This window comes from Vicugna pacos, chromosome 8, assembly GCF_048564905.1.
Source record: "Vicugna pacos chromosome 8, VicPac4, whole genome shotgun sequence".
Classification (NCBI taxonomy): domain Eukaryota; kingdom Metazoa; phylum Chordata; class Mammalia; order Artiodactyla; family Camelidae; genus Vicugna; species Vicugna pacos.
The window spans coordinates 36,482,732-36,504,069 of NC_132994.1; the positions used below are offsets into that span (position 1 = coordinate 36,482,732).

At 35.2% G+C, this 21,338-nt stretch overlaps 1 protein-coding gene across 2 annotated transcripts; it reads right to left on the reverse strand.

Moving 5' to 3' along the window:
• Nucleotides 1-459: 459 nt before the first annotated feature.
• TUBE1 (tubulin epsilon 1) lies at nucleotides 460-21,316 on the reverse strand. 2 transcript variants are annotated; one of them, XM_006205669.4, is made up of 12 exons: nucleotides 21,190-21,316; nucleotides 21,026-21,099; nucleotides 20,355-20,407; nucleotides 17,759-17,816; nucleotides 14,290-14,405; nucleotides 12,819-12,940; nucleotides 9,711-9,898; nucleotides 8,880-9,055; nucleotides 7,910-8,050; nucleotides 2,263-2,403; nucleotides 1,482-1,656; nucleotides 460-1,238 (listed from the first exon to the last, which is right to left on the reverse strand). In XM_006205669.4, the coding sequence occupies exons 1-12, from the start codon at nucleotides 21,212-21,214 to the stop codon at nucleotides 1,080-1,082; spliced, it is 1,428 nt and encodes a 475-aa protein (XP_006205731.3). In that variant the 5' UTR covers nucleotides 21,215-21,316; the 3' UTR covers nucleotides 460-1,079. The 2 variants fall into 2 exon arrangements, with proteins under 2 accessions (XP_006205731.3, XP_072821856.1); XM_072965755.1 differs by lacking the exons at nucleotides 17,759-17,816; nucleotides 21,190-21,316 and having other exon boundaries at nucleotides 21,026-21,100.
• Nucleotides 21,317-21,338: the final 22 nt, after the last annotated feature.

Genomic DNA, 21,338 nt, shown 5'->3' on the forward strand with positions numbered 1-21,338 from the left:
CTTATATTTGATTATCAGGATATTTATTAAGATTTCTTTTGGAAGGAGAAAAATGGAACTTTTGGCAACTGTTGACAACTGTAATCTAAAAATGTTTATACCAAGTACTATAAAAATTTAATTCCCAAGATAAAGAGACCAAGAGCAGTATCCTTACTTTGAAAAGGCAAAAAAATAAATAAAAATAAAAATAACATTAAAGAAAGCAGATTTTTTTGGTTTGAAAATTTGGCTTCTAAAAATTACTTCCCTAAGTGATAAATTCACCTATGAATTTTAAATATAAATTATGATTAAAGTAAATTAATGTTGAAGATTAAAACTGGAGATTTAGAGTAATCAGAATACTGTCACTAGACTATTATAGTCATTTAATGCAAAGTTTGGAAGAAAATATCAAGTTTAGTAATGTTCTGTTTGTTTATATAAATAGTGACAAGCAAAACTGGTAACAAGTAGCACAGTTTAAAAATATGGACATTTATTATTACAAAATCAACTGCTTTGATAAAAAAGCATTATATTTAAAAATAATTTAATACAAATATGTTAGAGTGTAAACAGGTGGTTACCCAAAGAAGAAACAAAACCTCCTTGAGAGCTGTTAATAAAATCTATTCCTGAGAAGTCAGTGGATATATTACACAAAAATATTTATATTGTATTCTTTTACTCCCTGTATTTACTTTTAAAAAATCAGAATTTAAGCAGAATATGAAAACATAAATTATAAATATAAAAATATTTATGTACAAGATTTTTATTGAAGACATGATTATCTTTGTATAAATGCCTAAGTATGAGACTATAAATAAAGTAAAATGTCGAAGAACTCCATTCTTTCAATTTTAGAAAAGGGGACTTTTTGGAAGACAAATGTCTGAAGTTAAGGCACTAGGACTTTGCTAATTTCACACAGTGGTATCATCAACAGAAAAACATTCTTTCAGACAAGAATACTTCTTAATATGACAAACACACAGGCTTTCTGAATCACAAAAATTCTGAAACAGAAAGGTAAGGGGACAAAAAAACAATGTGAAATTAAGAAAGAGTAGAAGTTGCATCCTGAGGGTTTCTTACACAGCTACGCTCAGCCTAGGTATATCTTCCACGGGCAGGCTTTTTGTGGCATCCAGTTGGTTATATTCCTGTATGAGTGCTGATAAAGATGACACAGCTTCTGTGAAACAGCCTTCCTCCATCCCTTCAATTTGCAGATAGTGATGAAGATGAGCCTATACATAACAATGGAATGATGCTGACCATTTTCAGGAAATTTAGTACAGACAATACTATCTAATCGTATAAACTCATGAGATTTCTCATTTGGGGAGTCTGAGTAAGCCTCTCCTCTTCAGTTATCATCAGTACAGAACACAGCAGACAGGAACACCTCTGATTTGTAACTGTAATTCTTGAGAGTGTATCTTAGAAAGCCAAACAAACACTTACAGTTAGAAAGCTGTACTAGTGATTACCTTTTTCTTGTAGAGCCTCATGAATCTCTCTCTCAGTTCTATGAAGGTAGGCTTCACGCATGTGTTGTTTGCTAAAGCTAATAATGAATGGGTATGGCCCACAGGAGGTACCGAGCACAGGCTGGTCTTCCAGCCTTCTTGATTCCAGGACACAAACTGTAGAGAAGGCTTTAATCTGAGATACAAAAACTAAAAGGTAAGAATTAAGGTACTAAAATGTCTCCCATATTATGGCAGCCCACATGAATGAAACCAGGACATTACTGATGGTACCACTCTAAGTGCTTAGTTTATAATGTAAATTATCATTTTTTTTGTTTTTTCCTATTAGCAGAATGGTACAGTCTGACAGTGAACTAAGGGACACGAGATTGGTTGTGATGGTGATTCAAAAAGCTAGAACTCCTTAACATTAGAAACTGGAGGATGAAAAGCAATGATTATAATTTTCCTTTTTAATTCAAAAGAGCAGTTTTCCTAAAAATAGACTATAATGAAACAAACTCAGAAGCAGTGTAATGGTAGTAGTGGTGGTAATAAAACCAGTAACAATAGTTAAATTCTCTGAAAACTTTCAGAAAATAACACCTCATATCATTTAATCCTCATAAATAACAACCTTATACTATTTTTACCTTACATTTGAGGAAAACAAGGCTCAGAGGGGCTAAGTAGCTTGCTTAAGGTCCCACTTTAGTTGAGGGACAATGCTATTCTACTACTATGCTGCAGTGATGCAAACAGTACACGTAACAGATTATCCTGAAACATAAAATCAAACCTTTCAATATTTCTGCGAAGATCGGAAATTTGTACATTTCCTCTAACCATGAGGGCACAGGCGAGGTAGAGACTGTGTTTGGGATCAGCCCGAATTAGCTGATGATCTTTACTAAAGGCATCTGAAAACATCTGATCCAATCTAGAACAATGAAAAAGTCAATGTTTATACAAAATACACCTTTCTTCTATGTATAAAATGAACAGATAGGTAAAGTTCACACACAAATATATTCTGAATCTCAGCTGTCACTTTCTTAAAGCAATCTTGATAAATAGGAGAAGAGAGGAAATCACACGGTATCTATTTTAGAGGGGAATAAAAAGCTCTTCAATATATTGGTGACTTCAGGTAGCCACAAAATGTTGACTACACCACTAGTGAGCTCCACATAGTACTAATTTCTGAAATTTGTGTATTACTTAGTTCAGTATGCTTATCTATTTCGTAGCGTCAGAACAATCAAAACTAAGTGAAAGCCTACTACATTAAAATTACTTTGTCTCTATAAACTATAGCATACATTAGTTAGGAATAATTAAGAGGAAACTATTAAAGGACAAGCTCCAAAAGAGATGCAACTCTGCAGTAGTGTTCCTCAAAAGGAAGACTTTTAAGTGAATGAAGTCTTTTAACTTCATTCTTTTATCTTTCAGTTAAAGAGAGGAAGATAAAAGTGACTGATCAAGTTTCTATCTAATAATACACAGGCTCCTAGGTTCTTAATTATGACCCCAGTCTGGTTCTTAAATCCCACTTAATACAAATACAATTAGGTTCCCTAGATAACTCTAGCCAGAGCTGTGTGTGCTGAATCTGCAGAATGTCTGGGAAGAGCTGCAGATATCACCCTATGCTGCCTATTCATTCAGTAGATATTTACTAAATACCCACCATGTGCCAGGCACTATTCTAAGTGAAAGAGATTCAGCCAGGAGCAACAATAAAATGCCCTACTCTAAAGGAGCTTATATTCTATCCTGATTGTCCTACAGCAAGAAGAATAAGGGACTTCCTTAGCAGATGATAAGTTCTGGGGGATTCATGAATCCTCTTCTATTGTATTCAAAATTTTGGTGCATATGTGCTTTTGGATATTTTTATGAATTCAAGGAAAACCAGAAAAGGTTAAGAACCACAATATAGCAAATGGGCAAACTCATTCTTGATTGATCCTTTGTCACAAAATATAAAAACTAGTAAGGAGCTATTTATAATTATTGGGATATTTATCTTTACAGAAATATGGAATTTCAAGGAGCATAGAGACACTCATATGTGCTTTATTACTTTCATTGATAAAAACAGGCTAGGTACAGAACTGACATCTATTAATATAAGGCACAACCACCACAGCCAAGATGGAGTAGAAAGACCCCAAGCTCACCAACTCTTAAAAGCACACTAAAATCACAGCTATCTGCAGAACAACCATCAATGAAAAAGACTGGAACGTACTGGAAAAGATCTTCTACAACTAAAGACATAAAGAAGGAACCACAATGAGACAGTAAGGAGGCGGACTCATGATGTAATCACATCCCATACCCCCCGTGTGGGGGCCCCCACACTGGAAAATAATGATACTGCAGAGGCCCTCCCACAGGAGTGAGAGTTCTGTGCCCCACGTCAGGCTCTGCAGCCCAGGGGTCTGGCACCAGGAAGAGGAGCCCCCAGAGCATTTGGCTTTGAAGGCCAGTGGGGCTTAACTGCAGGAGCCCCACACGACTGGGGAAACAGACTTCATTCTTAAAGGGCACACACAAAATCTCACAGGGACTGGGACCCAGATCAAAAGCAGTAATTTGAATAGAGCCTGGGTAGGACCTACCCGCTGGTCTTAAGTCTCCTGAAGAGGCAGGGGGTGGCTGTGGCTCACCATGGGGGTGTAGACACTGATGTCCAAAACATTTAGGAACATTCAACTGCGAACATTCCTGGTGGCTGCCATCCAGGCTCATTAGCTCCAAGACCTGGCCTCACCCAACAGCCTGTAGATGCCAGTGCAGGGACGCCTAAGGCCAGATCACTAACTGGGTGAGACACGGCCTTACCCATTAGCAGACAGGCTGCCTAAAGACTTCTTGAGCCCACAGCCACCTCTAGACACACCCCTAGACACGAGCCTACCCAAAAGAGGACAAGACCCAGCTCTACCCACCAGTGGGCAGCTGCTGGCCCCTCCTGCCAGGAAGCCAGCAGAAGCCTTGAGACCAGCCTCACCCACCGGGAGCAGATACCAGAGCATCAAAACTAGGAACCTACAGCCTGCAGAAGAGTCTGCCAAACCAGGGCAGACCCTGTGCTGGGAGTAGGTAGGCCCTGACCCTCCCTACTAGCAGGCCAATGCAACCTTCAGGATACCTTGGACCTCAACCCACTGTGTCAGGAACCAGCACCCCCTCACCAACAACCTGAAATTAGCTCTGGGATCCTTGGGCCCTGCAGCCAGACGACAGGAATTAGGTCTGTGTACCAGTATCCAGTACTAACCCCAGGGTTTGGCTTCACCTGCCAGTGGGTGGGCAAGAGACTCCCAGTCTTCGGGACCCTGACTGCACCTGCTAGAAGCCAGCACTAGCCCTAGGGCCCCCTTGGGTTCTACAACCAGCTACCTTGGGACCAGGCCCTGCCAAACAGCCAGCAGCATTCACACAAGGTACGGCCTGGACTAGGGGCCAATCAAACCTACCAGACCACCCACACAGCCTGCTGTAACAGAAGGACCCACATGGCCCTCTTAGTGGGAACCCCTAGAGCATACAGCTTGGGTGACGAGAGGTGTGTGCAATGCTGGGACGCGTAAGACATTTCCTAGAGAAGGCTACTTCTCTAAGGTTGAGAAACGTACGTAACCTACCACAGCCATAAAATTACAAATAGCAACTTAGACAAAGTGAGGCGGCAGAGGAATATGTTCCAGAGAAGGAACAAGATAAAACCCTAGAAGAAGAACTAAGTGAAGTGAAGATAGGGAATCTACCTGAGAAAGAATTCAGAATAATGATTGTAAAGATGATCAAGGAACTCAGGAGGAGAATGGATGCAAAGAACAAGAAGCCATAAGTTTTTAATAAAGAGTTAGAAAATATAAAGAACAACCAGAGATGAAGAATAACAAATGAAAAATATACCAGAAGAAATCAACAGAAGACTAAATGATTCAGAAGAATGTATCAGTGAGCTGGAAGACAGAAGAATGGCAATCACTACCACTGAACAGAAAAAAAAGAATGAAAAGAAATGAGGACAGTTTAAGAAACCTCTGGAACAACATTGAGAGCTCTAATATTTGCATTATAGGAGTCCCAGGAGAAGAGAAAGGGACTGAAGAAATGATAGCTGAAAACGTCCCTAAACTGGGAAAGAAAACAGTCACCGAAGTCCAGGAAGCACAGAGTCCCATACAGGATTAACCTAAAGAGGAACACATGAAGACACACGTGAAGACATACATTTGTAATCAAAATGACAAAAATTAGAGAGAATATTAAAAGCAACAGAGGTAGGGGGCAACAAATAAGATACAAGGGAACTTCCATATGGCTATCAGCTGAATCTTCCGCAGAAACTCTGCAGGCCAGAAAGGAGCGCAAAAATAATATTTTTAGTGATGAAAAGGAAAAAACTACAACCAAGGATACTCTACCCAGCAAGGCTCTTGTTCAGATTTGATGCAGAAATCAAAAGCTTTACAGACAAACAAATAACAAGTGCTGGAGAGGGTGTAGAGAAAAGGGAACCCTCCTGCACTGTTGGTGGGAATGTATATTGGTGTATCCACCATGGGGAAGAATATGGAGGTTCCTTTAAAAACCAAAAATAGACTTACCCTATGATCTAGCAATCCCATGCCTAGGCATGTATCTGGAGAAAACTCTAATTTGAAAAGATACATGCATGCACCACAGCGTTCACAGCAGCACTATTTACAATAGCCAAGACATGGATGCAACCTAAGAGTCCATCAACAGATGAATGGATAAAGATTATGTGGTACATATATATATGATATTACTCAGCCACAAAAAAAAAAAGAAATAGTGTCATTTGCAGCAACATGGATAGACTCAGGAATTATCATACTAAGTGAAGTCAGTCAGACAGGAAAGACCAATATCATATGATATCACTTATATGTGGAATCTAAAAAAATGGTACAAATGAACTTATTTACAGAACAGAAACGGACTCACGGACATAGAAAGCAAACATGGTTACCAAAGATGAAAGAGGGGGTATAAATTAGGAATCTGGGATTAACACACTACTATATATAAAATAGATAAACAACAAGGATCTACTGTATAGCACAAGGAACTATATTCAGTATCTTGTAATAACCTATATTGAAAACAATTTTAAAAAGAGTAAGAATATACACACATATATATATAACTGAATCACTTTGCTGTATACTTGAAACTAATACTAAATTATAAATCAACTATACTTCAATTAAATAAAAAAAGGCACAACCAAAACCATTCTGTTGTTTGGAAACTACTAATAAGAGTTATAAAATTATGCCTTTTAATAGCACAATTTAAAAACAATTAATTATTTACTCAAGGATAAGTGTGTCTATATGTAGATATGGCAGTCTTTGAAATATCTATAGTAAGCCAAAGAAAAAAGAAGAAAAAAAAAAAAGGAAAAAACTCCATAAAGTTATAAAGAACATTGTGATAAGTTCCTTAGGAGTCTAACATTTTTCATGTTCCTTATAGATTTGTCCACTAACATATTCATTAACACATAATCTTCAACAACAAATTATAATTATACAAAATGCTGACATAGAATTATTTTCATCAAAATACACCAACAGGATTAAAGGAAGTTTAAATGACTTTGAAATATTCACACTGAAGGACTAGGTCAAATATTTTTTTCTTTGTGCTGAAGTTAATCAGAAATTTCACATCTTTATTTTTTAAGGATTAACTTTAAATACAAGAACGTCTGAATAATCACTATCACACAATAAATAGTTTAGCACCAATTTACACCCTGCATTTCCACATTAAAGATGTATCTTTTACTAAATATCCTCATGTTTAATATGCTGGGCTGATAACAGAGTGAACATTTAATGAACGATTCCCATGTTCCATACACTGTACAAGTCGCACAACTTGTTAAGCTCAATAGTATAGAGACACAGAAAGAGTCCTTACCTATTCTTAATTATAAGATACTCTTATTTAATAAAACCAAAGAGTATATGATGTAGGTACTAATCATTTTTACAGGTGAGAAAAACTTAAGAAAAGTCTGTCACCTGCCCAAGGTCCTGGAGCTAGCAAGTGACAGAATTAGGATTCAGATTTAAGCCTATCAGACTTCAAAGTCCTTACATCTTTTTCAATAAAAATTATATATATTAATTTTCATAAGCTTAAAGAATTTAGTTAATTAGATTTAATTTCAAATAGCTTAATAATTACATTTTTAAACAATGACTTCTAAATAAAGAAGCATTCACTTAATGGGAAAATGGCTATCATCAACTGTATTTTATGTACCTCTCACAAAGAAAATGATATGAAGAAATAACTAGAGTTTTTATAACTTTTTCTGTTAAAAAAAATTTTTTAAGAAATTCAAGTTCTCAAGTAATTGGAATAAAGTTACTACATTTTACCTTCGAGGAGGAATGTTAACATCTGCCAGTGTATACAGAGGTGTTAGGCTTGACACAAGATAATGTAGTTGAGGAAAAGGAACTAAATTCATACTGATTTCATTAAGGTCCATATTAAGGGAGCCTTCAAATCTTGCAGAGCTAAAAAATTAAGAGTAAGTATTTACATGCAATATAACGTATATGTGCAGTCAAACTGTAACAATCCTACCTCATAAAACTGAAAAAATTTTAAATAAAAAATTAACATTAATGCATGAAAATATTTACTTTCATGTAGCTTGATTTAGTCAGCAGGCATTTTCTTACACCCTTTCATACACTGTACTTCAGAAGAGAACATATGCTTTTTCTTTTTCCATTTTAGTGACATTTAGTATTATGAACATCATGTATAATTAAATATAATCACAACATCTATAGTAATTCTTATTTTTGGGTTATCTGATGTGTAACCAAACACTCTTTTATAGTTCCTCATTATAGATATAAAAATATCTTACTTAAAACAGACTTTAGATTGAATTAAACACATTTAGGTCAATACTTACTTAATTATTCTATAAACTTTACTAAATACCCCCAGGGTTTGCTTAAATGCTCTATAATTTGGAATATATTAATGCCAAAGCAATCTTTTAGATCAAAGTAAAATAAATATTTTGGACGAGCTAATTTAAAAGGATAAGATATTCCACAGGAAAAAAAAAAGTTTACTTTTGTATCACCAAGTGTTTCTCAAGTGTAAAACCTTTTACTATTTAACACCTATTAATATTCTACGGAATGTACCTGGGAAAATGCTGCTTTGGAGTTAGAGAAAATAAATTCTGGTCTATCACTCCAAGATCTGAAAACACTAGACAAAGTTTCTACATCTTAGAATAGCTAAAAAATGCTACTGCAAAACATCAAAAAAGCACAGTGAAGTTTTTTAGACTCTCCTTGGGCACACTGTCAGTAGGATTACCTTGTTAGGTTGAGCAGCAAATTCCCCACAATGTTGTTCATTTTATCAAAGGGCTTCTCCTGTCTCTTTTTAGAAGTCCCAGCACTTGAAGTAACCAGACTCTTTGGCTTTATAACTGTACCCAATTTTCCAGAATTCATCATGAGTTCAATTTTGCTAATGATGTCAAATAAAGACTTTTAAGGGAAAAATATTGGGAGAGAGGCTATTAAGAAGAGCAAGTATACATTACTCTAAAGAAAGCCAGAAAGGGAAAGAAAAATACCACATATCACTCATACATGGAATCTAAAAAACAAAGACAAATGAACTTATCTACAAAACAGAAACAGACTCACAGACATAGTAAACAAACTTACAGTTATCAGGGGGAAAAGGTGTGGGAAGGGATAAATTGGGAGTTTGAGATTTGCAAATATTAACTACTATATATAAAATAAACAACAAGTTTCTCCTGTATAGCACAGGGAACTATATTCAATATCTTGTAGTAACCTATAATGAAAAAGAATATGAAAAAGAATATATGTATGTATATGTATGATTGAAACATTATACTGTACACCAGAAATTGACACACTGTAAATTGACTATATGTCAATATAAATAAATAAATAAATAAAATATGCATAGGAAAGTGGGAAAAAAAAAAAAAGAGCAATATAGATGGCATTCTACCAGGAAGGAAAGAAGAGAAAAAAGAATAAACTTATTTTTTCTCTTAGATGGGAAGACTAAAAAGTGAAGAGAATGTTTCATACAAACACATAAGTATAACACAGGATTGAATGTATACACAATATGTCCATAATTTACAACGCTATTTCTTACTTGGTTGTCAATGGGCAACACACAGTCGGCATGCTCATTGAGTTCCTTCATTGCCAAGATGCTATTATAAGGCGAGGTGATGACATCATCCTCACCAGAAGGATAAATTGAAGTCACGAATCTGTATACTTCTGGGAACTCATCCTCAAGCACCTTTAAAAGAAATGTGCCAAGTCCAGATCCTGTTCCTGAAGATTAAGATTTTAAAAAAAAAATAGCGTAAGTAGTTCAGAATTGTGAGGAGCTTTGAATTTTATGTTTTTAAGGGTAGAAACATGTATTTATTAAAGACTTCCAATTCTCAACTTATTCTTGTGATTACATATTAACTAACCCAATTTCAAATAAAGAAATGAAGACAACATGGGTAGTGAGGCTTAAGGTCCTGAATTCACTCTCTGGTTTTGACTGTGATAACGGAAAGCCTTCCTGTAATTCATTCTTTTTCACATTTAAGTTATATCTCTATGATGCCAAAAGAACTGACTACTGAGTAAAAAATTCAACTAAGACACTATTTAGTTTACACTTAAGTAGCTTAAAAAAAACAACCTTGACACCTCTGGTGCAGCACATATACAATATTAACGATGAACACTATCGTGGCATTAAACAACTTAAACACTAAGTTAAAATTGTTTAAAGTTAAGCATGACCAACTTGAATTTACAAAATTTTCAAATAGGAAACTTTTTTACTACCTATTTAAAGGCAAAAACTCTAGGAACTCCTTTCAGATAACTTTCTGTCACAGATCTATATTTACATAAATTCAGAAATTTTGAAGAACTTTTTAAAAAGAGAAAACTGGAATTCTCTACCTTGGTGCTTTTCAAACTATGGTCTGTGAACCATTAGTGAGCTATGAAACTAATTTATACAGTTAGGATCAGTATTTTCTTTTCTTAAATGGAATAGTAGAAATATCAATGTGCCACATATAGTGTGGGTAAGTAACCTTTTGTTTTAATTTGTGTATGTTTGGGTGCTGGGTTGTGATGTAAAATGTATTTCTTGCTGTTCTGATTAACAAAAAGTTTAAAAGTCAATGCTCTAACCCATCCGGATAAATATTAAGAGGCTATGATGTTATTTGACACAACATTGTAAAATGACTATAACTCAATAAAAAAAAAAAGTTAAAAAAAAAGAGGTTATGATGTTAAAAATATTAGATCAAAGTAATGGAGATGTGTTTCATTAATCTTTACTGAGAAGGACTTTTTAAGTATTATTAAAAAAAGAGGGCTCTTATAGAAAAGACAGTTTTGATTCCATTAAAAAAAAACAAAACTTTTCTCCCTCTATATAAACCTATAAAGAAAATAAAAAGGCAAACTACAAAAAAAATCTTCAAAACATATGATGGAGAACTAAATTTTTTTAACAAATAAGGTCACAAATCAACAATCAAGACATATGAATAATGCAACAGAAAAATGGGCATAATGTAAATTTTAACTCATAATAAAATAAATCAAATGGCAAATAGCTGTGATGGTCAACCTTTCTTCTAGTTAAAAAATGTAAATTAAAACATAATCTTGAACATAATAGATAGATTTATGTCTCATAATACTCAATGTTGGTGACAGTGTAGGGAAATAAACTCTTATAAATTGTTGCTAGTAATATGGATTGGTGCAATAATGCAGGAAAGGTTATTTAGTAGTATCTACCAAAATTTTAAATGTACATATTCTTTGGTTCCACTTTCCTCTCTTGTAATATTACCTACAGCTTCAGTGGCACCAGCAGAGATGTATGTACCAGATGTTTACGGGGGTTGTATGTAATAACTAAACATCATAATCAACTTGATATCCATCAATGAGGGACTGACTTTAAAAATTATTATATATTCACACAATTTGATTCTATGAGACAGGGGTGATATTGAAAGACATTCAGTAAGGATAAAAAGTGAAAACAGTACAGAGTAATATGTATTGCATGATCTTGTTTACGTAAACACACACACATACTTTTAACAAGCATAAAATATCTGGAAAGATAGACACTGGTAAACTTGATTATCTCTAAGGAGATTAGGGATTAGATGTGGGAAAGGATTTACTTTTTAACCTTCAACATTATTTAAATTATTTTTTGCTATGTTCAGTGGATTATGAATAAAGCATAATCTTCTGAGATTTTGAATAATAGAGGGATTAAAAAAGGCACCATAATGAACTATAAATCAAATTAAAAAAAAAGTACTCAAATTTGCAGGTTACTTACACTAGTACAAAGAAAATTGTTTCTTAATTTAATGATTATGATGGTTGTTCTAAAGGCATGGTTACACAGCAACTATAACTTTTAACTTCAAAATGCTATCATACTGAATAATAGGTATGTATAAAAAAGTCAACTGTATATAACCTGAATATAAAATCTTAATCTCAGCCTAGAGAAAAAAGAAGCATTGCAAATTCTTATTTTAAAATTGGCTAATCCTCTTTTGAAATTAGCAAATTATGATCTGTTTCTACTTCATGGAACAGGGGAGCAAAATACTTCACTTGCAAGGTATAGGCTCCCCTGAGAGAGAAAGCAATGCTGATCATTTATTCTCGGTCAAGGTGATCAATTATCATATAAGGAATGATTCATAGGAGTTGACAAACAGGATTTCTTTTACTTATTTCTCTTATTGGACACAAGAAAAGTTTGAATGTGGTTAAAGAGAGGGTACTGATATTCTTTTGCAAGTGTATCTATGAACATGAGAGAAAAACTTAGTTCTAGTTAGGATAAGGAACTGCATGAGCAAGCTCTTAGGAAAAAGTCAGCATCCCCCAAAAGCTCAAGTACACTGAACTCTAACTTCTATTAAAGGTAGAAGAAAAAAATTTTCAGATTCAGTTCTATTGACTCTTTAAAAAGGCTCGAATTTTTAAACAATGGCTATAGTGATACAATCTGAAAAACATGTAAGATAAAAAGCTGTAATATACATATATCATACATTCATAAACACACACATTTAATTCTTAATAGTTCTATCTTCATTAAGCAAAAGTCTGAAAATAAGACTTACATTGGCAAAATGAATTCCCACTTGCACTTTTATACTGTTATAGGCAAATGAATGAATAACTTTACCTCCTCCCATGGAATGTATTATAAAAAAACACTGCAAACAGTCACAATGTTCTGCTGACTTTCTGAGTTTCTCTAAAATCTGTTCCTGATAAAGACTGCCAAACACTTTGTGACCCACAGCCCTGAAAAAAAGAATATAGGTTAAAAAAAAAAAGTCCTTGTATTTATAATTTCAAGATTTTATTATTTCTGATCTACATGAAAAGATTATAGAAAAACTTGAAAAAGTAATTTTAGTATATTTAAATTCTATCCTTGTTTAATATCAATAAATCATATTACAATATCTCAAAGATACAAGGTAGACAATTTTATATATATATATATAATATCCTGAAAAGATATTCATTATCAATGGATATCAAACTACAGTTTTTAAAATTTATCTTCTCTTAAGGTATAATTACAACAAAACAAGATTAGTTATATAGTTCTTTGGCATTTCCACTTAAAGTAAACTCTGATTGCAGTGAATGTTGTTTTAAAAAGCAGAATATGGTCAAGACATAGAGACATTAAAAATAAATTTTAAACTAATCTATTTTGGTTTAAAATATAAGAAAAATGTTGACCACATTGTGTTATTACTCAATGAAATGGCACACAGAAGGAAACTGGTATTCATAAGGCTCTGCTAGCCTTTTGGTTGCCTAATTTGCAAGGATCATTATGATTAATTAAAAAGAATGATCTTCACAAAACACGCAGTCAGGTATATAACTCACAAGTTACTTGATAACTAGGGAAAAGCCTACTGGGTGGTCGGGTGGACTCAGTGACTGGTTCTCCCCAAATGAGTCTCCCAGAACACAAGACTCAAATTCATGCTTCAGTAAAATTACACATCATTACACATTATGAACCTGACTTCAAATAGTTAGAATAATGAATATTAGATTTGCAAGCAACAAGGAGCTACTTTATTTTTAAAAAACAGTAAAACTAGTCTCAATGTAAATTTTTAAATGATCATTGTTGGGGCTTTTCTCCCATTAAGGAGAAGAGACTATTATATATTTAAGGGCCACATACAGCCTCTGACTGAGCTTGAATGCTGGGACACTGGCCTGTCTTGCATATCTGTATCATTTCTATTAAATCTGACCAATGGGAGAACTTGACAGATCAAATACTATAGGTAAGAGAACAGTTTATAGAAACACAACTTTTGTCACTATTTAGCATTATACCAAGAATTAATTTACAAGACATTTAGTAAGTCAATTTTACATGATTTACCTTGTTCTTAAAAAAAAAAAAAAGGAAAGAAAGAAAGAACTAGGATACAGATGGCTTCCAAGCATTGTGAAACACCATTATTTATCAAGAAAAAGATGATGGGCAAAAAGGCCGAGAGTTAGGTATGGCAAGTCTTATCTTGCTTTCATGTCAGCAGGACCCATTAGAATGAAGGAAAGCTTCCTCATTTTTTTCAGGTGACATTTAATTTTTACATTTAGCATATTCTCACCAATTATTCCCTGAGCCAGAAATATCAGTGATGAGCTGCTTGCTATCAAATACATCTCTCAATGGTCCCTGCAGAATTTCATTTACCACCCCTTCTTCCATGTCAATCAAGACAGCCTAAGAGAAATAAAATTTTATTAGCATATTTTTCTTTAGTCACTTTGTAAAAAAAATTCGACTTAACGGTTGTACATTTCTCTTATAGTTTAATTTTAATCAAATCTCCAAATCCTTATGTAGAATCTGTTATAAAAATTAAAAAATAATTTCACTCTGCTTGAAAGGTGGAATCCAATGAAAAGGTGGATTCTAAACTCTTATCCCACTTCAAAATACCAAGTGGGGAAAAAAAGGAACTGAATAATCCTCTCTACTGATTTTCCAATAGTTATTTAATTCATGTGCCTATGTGACTGTAAATCTCTTGAGAACAACATCTCAGAAATCTAGAAGGTAACCTCAGCCAGAAAAATTCTCAATAAATGTAGGGTGCATTAATGCATTTGCTCACCGGAAACAACCATACTGCTCTTTATGAATCACAGCCCCAAACTGTCCAATTCAAATCAGTAACTTACTATTATATGCAAAGCCAAGACACTGGATAGATGTCAAAGATGACAACAGGGTTCCTCTCTCCGCAACTAACTCACAACCTAAACTCACAAATTCACTAAATACTACAAACATATTGACATGGGAGATAACCTCTATTACTAAGAAGAAATTGAGACTATAAAACAAAATTAACTATGGAAAGAAAAACAGAAAAGACTGGAGGGAAATACAGAAAACTGGAAGTAGAGATAGGCTGGCAGTAGGATTACAAATCCTCCACACCCACTGTTTTGTACTTTACTTCCCACATTTTCTACAGTGGGGAAGAAGACTGAAAGAGTAAATAGAGTTAAATAAATAAAAAAGCAAAGCTGAAAAAAATAATCTGAAATAATGTTAGGGTATACTATAAAGCTAAGTCTTTGGTTAGTGTCACAGAGAAAGTGCTTGCTTTATGAGTTTTTTTCAGTTCTTGTGGGCACATAACATTAAGCACTTACTACATACCACTGTTCTAAGTACTTTATATGTATCATCCCATTTAATCCTCATGACCCTATGCACAGGTACTGTAATTATCCTCACTTTACACATGAGGAAACTGAGGCCCAGAAAAGTTAAATAACTTGGCAGTGATTACCCAGCTAGGAAGTGATGGAGCTGATTCAAACCTGGCTAGTTTGGCTGCAGAAGCGTGACTCTTACTATTTTATCTATGCTAAGACTATGCTGTACTATTTTATCAAAAGGAGACAGTCAAGTTTGACATTTGTCCAGTACTGACTACAGTGGAGTTACAGTTTATGCCCATTTAAACTCTATGAATTAAATTTGTATAATTAATTATGCTACTGTGAGCTGGCAATGAAAATATTACACAGTATTTTAGAAATATATTTCTAATTGTATGATACTGTGTCTACCACATAGTATATGATAGTGGTATATTAGAAAATCTATAAAATTATGTTTTATAAATGTGCTCCTTTATATACAGCAATCAGTATACATACACAGGACTATATATGGTTATTTACTGGCAATTTTAGGGATTTTCAAGGATATTTTTGATAATATGCAACTTTTACCTTTAATGCTGACTTTAATCAACCTAATCAAACACATAGAGGGACTTCACTGTATGGGCAAATTACAGTACTCCAAGTTGTATAAGATTACAAAAAAGAAAAAAATTATCTTATTCTGGCCTTGTTGTAAAACAGATTTACTGAGATGATTTGTGGAAGATTAAACACATTTAAGCCATACCCTCAATTACCATGTAATCAAAAAGAAAGAGAATGTAGAATACAAACTGACATCCAAGTACCTCCTGAAGTCAGTTTTGAGGGAATCATCACAGTCATAGTCACTTAGCATTAAACCCTGACATAGTACATCACCCTTCCAACCTTAGTCACATCAGGGCTTTGATTTGTTTTTCCTTTGGAAATTAATTACAATTAGAAGGAATTATTCTGGAAACTGAGGCTCAGAGGACACAGATGTGACTCATCAAGGGCCACACAACCAACAACTGGGAAATAACCAGGGAAGGGGATTCACCAGGGCCCCATTATCATGCTATTTCCAGGAAGCACCAGGAACTGTGTCTCCATTCATGCCCAAACATCCAAACATACTCTTAGGAAGATAACTCCTTTTAAAAAAAAAAAAAAAAAGGAATTATTCTGGATTCCTCACTTAGCCATCCAAGGTCTAGAGTCACAACTGTTCCAAGATTTGATGCTTATTACTTTCTTCCAGAGCCACCTGGTGATAGCTTTTCAGGCCTTTGAGCTTTCCTTTAATTGTAATGAAGAATTTACAAAGTTCTGAGTGTTTGCTTGTTAACCTAAGATCCTGAACACAGTGGAGGACTCAACCACCAGGTTATCTTTTGAAGCCCAGACTCTACAGTGATCATTACATGATACTAAGACTTGTAAGGAGAGATGGAAGAGTACCTTCTAGGAAAAAAGTCAAAGGCTATAGAACATGCTGACTTACTCTTTCCTAACGGGGTTTCCTCCATTTCCCAACTTGCTCACTGATATGGCGGTGGGAGGGAGCCCAAACTGGGAGTGGTCTAGGAAACGTCAACGTTTCTTTTTCTCCGAGTAAGACTTGGATTGGGATGTCAGCACTAAGGCATGGACCACACCAGGTGTTAATTAGCACCTGCCTTAAATTCTAAGTCTCTGCCCTAAATTTTGTTTTCCAAGAACATCAGAGATCACAGATACAAGGACATGGTTCCCAGGTATAACACTTGCTCTCCACTCCTTCAGCCAATACTCCAGGTCTGATCCTTACTGTCTCAATGATTTCCATAGCATCTAAACTGACTTTCTTTTTTGTCACAGTCAAACATTGGGATCAACAACTGGAAAAAGCAGTATATTGTAGACAAACAATCAGAGAAGAGTTGTTGGAATGAGATTAAGACTAAATATGGGCTATTGACTAGAAGTACTTCGGGAGGTCTTACGTGGTTACAGTATTTAGTCACTGTAATGTGGCTAAATCTATGCTTTGCATTGGGAGTAGTAACTCTGGTGCAAATAAACCTTTCATTATCTTCGAATGAAAATTAATCTCCATTAGTATGTATTTTAGCCTTAGAGTTACAAAAGCTCCTTTTGTTATTATTTATCTAGGCATATATTTCCCCTGAAACATTTAGAAAAATGGTCAAGATGCAATATTTTTACATTAAGCACAAAATTTCCTTGCTAAAGTTTCATGTAGACACAAATGTCTGCTTAATTACATTTATATTAAATGTATCTTAGTAAATATTTTTTTAAATTTGAGAAATTCAATTAAAATTTTATTCTTCATGATAGTTACAGAAGTATAGTTATTTTAAAAACACATGTAATATAAGAATCCAAGTGTATATATCTTACTCGTGCTTTCAAAGAACAAATTTTCCCCTTGGAAATACTGCCACCATCACCAAGCACTCTAAAAGATAAAAGATGAGAAAAGGTCATAAGATGGCTTATGTGCTAATGGTGGTATCAGATAATAAAGGTAATTTCCATTTATATAATAAAGCTACTTATAGGCCAGGTGAGGCAGACACAAAAGGCAGCAAAGGAGCCATTCTTAATCTCCTTCTCCCTTGCCCACCTCCCGTTAGGCTGAAAAAGTGAGCTACTTGTTTCCCTGGCTTCCTTTGTAATTAGGGCTGGCCATGTAATCCAGTTCTGGGTACCCAAGATACAAGGGAGGTATTCTGAGAAGCTTTCTGATAAAAAAGACCAGATGCAGTTGATGCCAATTCTTCCTTTTTCCTACCTTAAACATGAATATGGATGTGATTCCTGGCAGTAGAGGCTATCATTTTATAGTTATAAAGGAAAAAACATGAGGACAAAAGCCAACACATACAACAGTAATGACAGTATCCTGGTCTTTAGGGTACTTCTCCAAACACAGAACATCTGATTTTCAGATTTCTCTTAATGTGACATAACTGGATGCATCTATTGTTTAAGCCATCATTAGTGAGGTTTCCTGCTGTAGCCAAACACACATCAACTGATAACTCAGTTATATACCGTTCAGTATCCAAGGCTGTTCCTAGTATTTCATGTTGAACATTAAGTTACCAAAGTAACTAATAGTGTACCACACTATTGTACCACACATAGTGTACAAATCAATATAGTTTACAAGAAGACAGAATATATGAAGTGGAGCTGAACTGAGCACAGATGATGCTATAGGTCAGGGGGTTGATAAACTACAATCCTCAGGCCAAATCTAACCAGCTGTTGGTGAAAATAAGTTTTACTGGAAATAAAGTTTTATTGGGACAAAGCCACACCCATTTGTTTATGTACTATCTATAGCTGCATTCATACTACAATGGCAGGCTCAGGTAGATGTGACATGAACTTTCTGGTCTGTAAAACCTAAAATATTTACCACCTGGTCCTTTTAGGAAAGGTTTGCCCATCCCTGGTATAGGTAAACTTTTATCATGCTATAAAAACATATGATAATTTCCTCAAATAGATAAAAAAGTATACACAAACATGTGGTCTTATTTTTGAAAAAGAACTTTTGTGGTAACTTGTGGAACAGATGCTCTGTGTGTTGATAGTACGTGGAAAGAAGAGCAAGATGCCAAGCCCCTTCTCCCCTTTTTCTCAAACTTGAGTGGGAAAATAAGAATGCTCTCAGGTTAAATTATAAAACAAACCAAGCAGATGAGAGTATTGTTATGCAAAACCACCTTATTAAGAGAGAATGGCTTCCAGGCTGAATCTCAACTATGGAATACTCAATGAAAAAGAGTATTATAATATTGCTGAGGGAATTGGTATACAAATTTAGTTAGAAGGGATGCACCTAAAAGGAAGTATTGCAAAGGTCAATCTGAGTGTCTTCATAGCATTTAGGGGAGAAGACGTTCTAGTCTACAAACAATAGGTAATCTAGCCTACATGACAGCTCTCTCCATATAATCAAGATAAACACCAGTCATAAAGGTAATACACCTAACTTCCCTTGGTTTGATAACATGGTTACCTACCAACCTTCTACTACTTAACTTTTCTGATAGATTTCCTACAGAAGAGAATGTGCTCTTGAAGGAATGTGAGTATCTATCTTCTTGAGTTACAGTTCCTCCTGTCTATGACTACACTGACTTTCTGCTTTTTGATCTCCCATCTCTGAGTCTGGTTTATTTGCCTGTACTGGAGAGACACCATTCTCAAGGTGTCAACAAGTTTTCTGAGTCTGCAAGTCTGAGGGTCAGACTCCAGAATTCAACAAGGAAGTGGGGCCTAATTAGGCTTCCCTAGGAGATAACTGCCTCAACCAACTAATTCAAACTAGAACTGAAATTTTTATTAAATTAGATTAAAGCTGGATATAAAGTATACATTTTTCAGTTCAAGCTCACCAAGTTTGTTTTTTTCAAAATGTACATGAACTTCATGATTCAACATTAAAAGCTTAAGACCATACCCCTGAATGTTAAATTACTCTTTTAGATAAAAGATACATACTTATGTATACACTTTATTAAATAAACAAAAGTAATCTGACATCTGCTTTGCTCCTTTTCAGCACATTCTATTTGTAGAGCAAATATTCCTGATCACAAATATCACAAAAATTAAACAATATATTTCTTTTTCAAAAGTTAGTCACTACTGAATGCATTAACAAGATGCCCTTAGGGACATTTGCAGCATTCCTTTTGGTGAAACTTTATTTCAAGGTCAAGTTATAAGAAGGTACACTAAAGGTTCATTTTGTTCCTTAATACGGCTTTAAAAGGAAACCTGTAGTCCTGCTCTGCCAAATGATATGAGAATATTGACGACAAGAGAATGAGAATATGCTATCAATAATGAGAAACAATAAAAAGCCAGACAACTTCTTTACAGTTACCAACTATTTTTACTGTCCTTTGAAGAATTCTCTGCCAAACTGCTGACATGAAATCATTATACTATGTGATAGACTTTAACCCCATCTTACCTGGTATCCACATTTCTAAAGAAGCTGCTTATTGCCTCATCATAAATTCCTTTCTAAAAAGAAAAAACGTATTTATTAGCATTTGATTTTATTTTTCCTCTTTCCCAAATGAAGTCCTTTCAATTTAATAATCCCACAATACTTTAATGGCTGGTGTAATGCTACAATAAGAAAAATAAAATTATCATAAAGTGCTTGGGCTGATTCTTCCAATCTAAAGAGCAAAGACTGTGCGATTTATGGGTTAAACTCAGCTGAGGGTACTGGAAAAAGGAGTCTCCACAGGGCTGTAAAACAGGTGCCTCAAATGAGAGCTTTCCCTGGATTCCTGGCGATCACTTAAAAAGCTGGTTAAATTAAGGAATATAATACCATACACGTTACCTATTTTACGAAGTGCTTTCACTTATTCTATCTCATTGCTCTTCACAAAAACCCTGATGAAGATGAAACCCTGAGAATCAGAGCACATTAAGCCTAACTGGCCAGTGTTTGTTTGAACTATTGTGTGTCCAACGCCAACGTATGTTTAAAAACCAGTTTGTTCTTTACCGAGACCTCAACAACTTATATTGGCCAAATAAAAGCTCAAACAGAGCAATTTTTGCTTATTTGTTGGCAGAGCCTCGGTGACAGACGGGGGGGGAGCTCCCGTGCGGCAGGGCGAGTACCTGGTTGACGGCGGCGTGCTCCCTCAGCGCCAGGTCCCAGAAGCAGCAGCCGATCTGGTTTCCGCACTGGCCGACTGCGCTCAGGAAGGAAAGAGAACAGACGTTAGGTGGCAAAAGGGGCCACTTGGCGGCGACAGGATCCCCATCCGTCCAGAGCAGCTTACCCTGTACCACCACCGACTGGGTCATGCCGCTGGGCGGCCTGCCCTCTGAACCCGGGAGCCCGCGCCGGCCTCCGTATTCCCCACCCACCACGGCGCTCTCCGAGGGGGCGGTGCGGCCGTAAGTCACGCTGCTGCCGCAAGTTGCTGCC

What these genes read in the sequence shown, in the direction of transcription:
- TUBE1 (XM_006205669.4), bottom strand. Translation starts at nt 21,214, where the DNA reads ATGACCCAGTCGGTGGTGGTACAGG. An exon ending in AGCACGCCGCCGTCAACCAG is followed by an intron (nt 20,408 to 21,025) that starts GTACTCGCCCTG and finishes TTTTCTTTTTAG; the next exon opens with AAAGGAATTTATGATGAGGC. An exon ending in AATACATTCCATGGGAGGAG is followed by an intron (nt 9,899 to 12,818) that starts GTAAAGTTATTC and finishes CTTAATCTTCAG; the next exon opens with GAACAGGATCTGGACTTGGC.